This window comes from Leishmania donovani, chromosome 6 (assembly GCF_000227135.1).
Source record: "Leishmania donovani BPK282A1 complete genome, chromosome 6".
Lineage (NCBI taxonomy): Eukaryota > Euglenozoa > Kinetoplastea > Trypanosomatida > Trypanosomatidae > Leishmania > Leishmania donovani.
This window is the reverse complement of record NC_018233.1, coordinates 273,456-277,144: the sequence shown is the minus strand read 5'-3', so window position 1 is coordinate 277,144 and position 3,689 is coordinate 273,456. Positions and strand designations below refer to the sequence as shown.

The window sequence follows — 3,689 nt, the reverse complement described above, 5'->3', positions numbered from 1 at the left end:
CTCGGTTCTCCATCGGCACTGCACCGTCGCTTTCCTTTATTTAGGACTTTGTGTGTTCTCGTCGGGTATCTCCTGCACTGTGAGCGTGCACGCGCTCCCCCTCTGCACAGCCTCAGCAACACAGCAGTCCACCGCCATCGGCCTCCGCTGTACGGTCCACCTTCTCTCTCTGCTGTCTCGCATGCTTCCTTTATTGGCGTCGTGCTGCGTAACCGAAACTCACGCGCAGACACAGGCGCCCGCTCACATGCAGGCATGATGACGACGATGCACCTCACGAGGTACACGTCGCAGAGATGCCACTCGACACAGAGAGGCAGGTGCGATAAGCATCTGTGCGAAAGGGAAAAGGGGCGCGATGGAGTGGCTTGTCGAAGGAGAGAGAGACGCCACTTCCTTGTTCACACGTGTCCACTGTCCCCACCATACAACACCACACCACTACCGGCCCCATCCTCCTCCGAGCACGGGCGCGCAACAGTCTCCGCTCACACTCCCCATTCTTTGTACAGTATGCGCGTGTGCCATTCAGCCGCGTAAAATGTAAGAGGAGAAAGATGTGCACACGTCCGTCGGCGCACAGACAGCGAGAGCGAGAGCGAGAGCGAGACAGGCACACGGACGTGCACACACGCATACGCGCTCATACGCACAAAGGTATGCGCGCATGCGTGTGCAAGCCGTGGGCAGGCGCGCCGTGGCTGCCGCAGTGCTGCTGCTGCTGCCGCTCAAGACCCCCCGCCGCTTTCGTCTTCTCAAACCGTGCAGAGTGTGCACTGGCCACCCGCGGCTGAGGGTAGACAGAAACGGTTCAAGAGCAGTGCTCAGTTAGGCATCAGCAGGCGTGCCACATGCGGAAAGCCTGCCTCCATGGCACACTCTGCCGCCGTCATGCTGCGGGCGTTGTGCATCGACAGCAGCAGTGGACCAGCCGTGGGATGCGAGTAGCGCAACCACTGCGCCACCTCGGCCTGGCCGCCACACGCTGCCGCGTGCAGGATCGTGTTGCCACTCTTCGCCGCCACAACCGAGCGCAGGTCAATCATCGGCTCGGCGGGCTGGGGGCATAGCAGGATCTGCAGCACGCGCAGCTGTCCGTTCCACGCGGCGATGTGCAGAAGGCTACGGCCCGAGTAGTCCAAGCACTCGAGGAAGCCGTTCGTGAGGGTGGGATCGACTTGGCGAAGCCTCCGGAACACCTCGACGTCAGCACCAGTGGCGGCGACCTCAAACAGGTACTCCTTGTCAGCGTAGATCTGCGAGGCAGATGTGATGGCGGAGGCCTCGGCGCCGGGCTCGGTCTCGCTGCGGGGGCTGCGGCGCCTTGGCGAGGTGGTGCCGCTGGCCACAGACGCCGACGCGTAGGTGGCGCAGCGGTCGGCACCGCTGGGAAAGGCGGCGCCAGCGCCAGCGCTGTGCTGCAGGCCGGCGGTCGCAGACGCTGGTGCGACACCACGGCGAGTAGCGGCAGCACAGGTCGACGCGGACGAAGGGGCAGCGACGAAGTTCTCGGCAGGAAACGGACTGGCCGCGAAGGAAACGGTATTGTGGCGTCTTTGCGCAGACTGCGCGGCGGGGGTGGAGCGAAGGCTGCTGGTCGTGCTCGAGGTGAGCGGCGGCGACCGAGGTGCCGTCGCCACCGGGAGCGCGCCAGCCAGTGGCGGCGGTTGGGCGTGAGCAGGAAAGCACTCGCTTGGGTTTCTCGTAGAGGCCGGGAGCTGGCCGGCGGAGGGATGACGCGAGCCCGCGAGAGACGAGGCTTGTGAGGCGTGGAAGAACGTCGGAGTCACGGTACCGTTGATGTGCGGCGGTATCACGAGCAGCCTCGCTTGCGACGCCGTGGCCGGGGCCTGCGCTGCGCTGGTGTACAGGGAACTGGCGGATGCCGTCTGCTGCTGGGTGTCAAAGGAAAGCGCGGCACTCGTGGACTCCTGCAGGGAGGCGAAGCGAGTCGAGGCTGGGATGTTGGGCGCTACCGGAAGCGTAGCGAGGCTGCCCAAGGACGGCGCGTCAGCGGCGCTCGATGGCGGCGCCGCAGAGGCGTTGTGGGCGGTGTTGTTCGCGTAGTAAGACTCCGCTGGCGTGGATGACGGCACCTGATCGGCGGCGGCGGCCTCCTCGGGCATCGGCGGCGGCGGCGGCAGCTTCGCGCCCTGCACAGCGTAGCTCTCATACCCGTTCGTTGGCACCGTTTTCACAGACATGTGCATAGTGGCGGGAGATGACGGGGGTGGGGCTACCTGCGGCACGAGGTAGGTGGCGATCGCCGGCGGCCGAGCAGGCGACAGGCTGGGCGGCGTAAGCTGGCTTCTCTGCTGCGGTGTCGCACCAAGCACTGAGAAAGACGGGGCTGCGCCCTCCCTGGCAGCGGCCGTCGCACCCTCGTTCGGCTTCAGTCTTGCGGTGGTCGCGGCTGGGTTCGTGGCACTGGGGTCGGAGGCGAGCAGGTTGCTGCTGCTGCCGTGCGTGACGGAGCCCAGCGTGCCGGCGGCGCCCTCACGTGGGACTGAGGCGACGGGGATAGACGCCGGGCCGGTGCCATCAATGTTGTGGGCAGCGGGCACGGATATGGGCGCGGCGGTGGAAGAAGGCAGGCTGCTCGGCTTGGACGCCGCGTTCTCCACGGCGGGGTCCGCCTCCTCAGCGGGCATCGGCGCGACGCTGTAGGTGATGGTAACCGCACCGCACCCGTTCAGTGCGCGCTGCGCCAGCGCCGCGACGCCGCCGTGGCTGAGCTGAACCACCTTCGTCGTCGTCTCCGGCTGCAGGTCGAAGAGGGTGACCGTGGCGGTGCCGAGCGGGTCCTCGATGTCCACAAACTGGATCTTGTTGAAGGCGCGCAGCGTCAACATGGCCGGAAGCGGGCAGCCGTAGAAAGTAAAAGTCGTATTGAATACCGGGTTCACTGTCTTGCACACCACCGGCGTCGTCACACTCTGAGCACCGATCGTTGCAGTGAAGAACGGGTTCGACGTGCCACCAGGGTTGAGCGCGACGAGGGCCTCCGCCTTTACAATGGTCAGCGTGACAACGGCGTTCGGCATTGCGGCGTACCAAAGTGGCGGCGGGCGAGGAGTGGGAGGAGAGTGGGGGCTGAAGAAGAGAGAAGGCAAAGACGGAAAGAGAGTTGATCAGAGGGAAGGGAGAGGGAGGGGGGGGGGGCAAGGAAGGAAGAAAGGAACAACAACGACGGTGATCGGTAGCGGACGGTTGTCGTGCAAGCGGCGGCCGCGGCGGTGGTGGTGGGGAAGAGAGTCGCAGAAGACGAGAGAGACTGCGCGTGCGCATGGAAGTAAGAAAGAAAGATAAGGTAATGGCAATGATGAGCCGAGTCGAAGAGCGTGTGTATGTACGGATGTGTGGACGTTAGTGAGCGTCGTGATACCGTGAAGGAGCACAGGGAGGGATCGTGAGGCGAGTCGGTGGTCAGCGAAGGAAAACGGCACGGTGAGCGGCAGTGCAGGAAGAGTGGTCCTTACCCCTGCAGCCTGCAGCTACGGCGGCAACAGGGGAAGGGGGAAGGGTGCGCGCGTGCGTGGCGCCTGCACTCCGTCTTCTTTGCAGAGGAGTGTGACCGAGACACGCATGCAATGCGTTGTGCAGGGAGGTCGGCGTCCTCCCCCTTCCTTTCCCAGGTTCGAGGAAGGCCACATACACACACATACATATGCATACATATACATACATAT

General features: G+C 64.4%; 1 protein-coding gene across 1 annotated transcript; it reads right to left on the bottom strand.

Moving 5' to 3' along the window:
- Nucleotides 1-824: 824 nt before the first annotated feature.
- On the bottom strand, nucleotides 825-3,044 carry LDBPK_060730 (hypothetical protein, conserved; the record flags this gene model as incomplete). The annotated part of the gene is made up of 1 exon (XM_003858331.1): nucleotides 825-3,044. One exon carries the CDS (start codon nucleotides 3,042-3,044, stop codon nucleotides 825-827), a length of 2,220 nt encoding a protein of 739 aa, XP_003858379.1.
- Nucleotides 3,045-3,689: the final 645 nt, after the last annotated feature.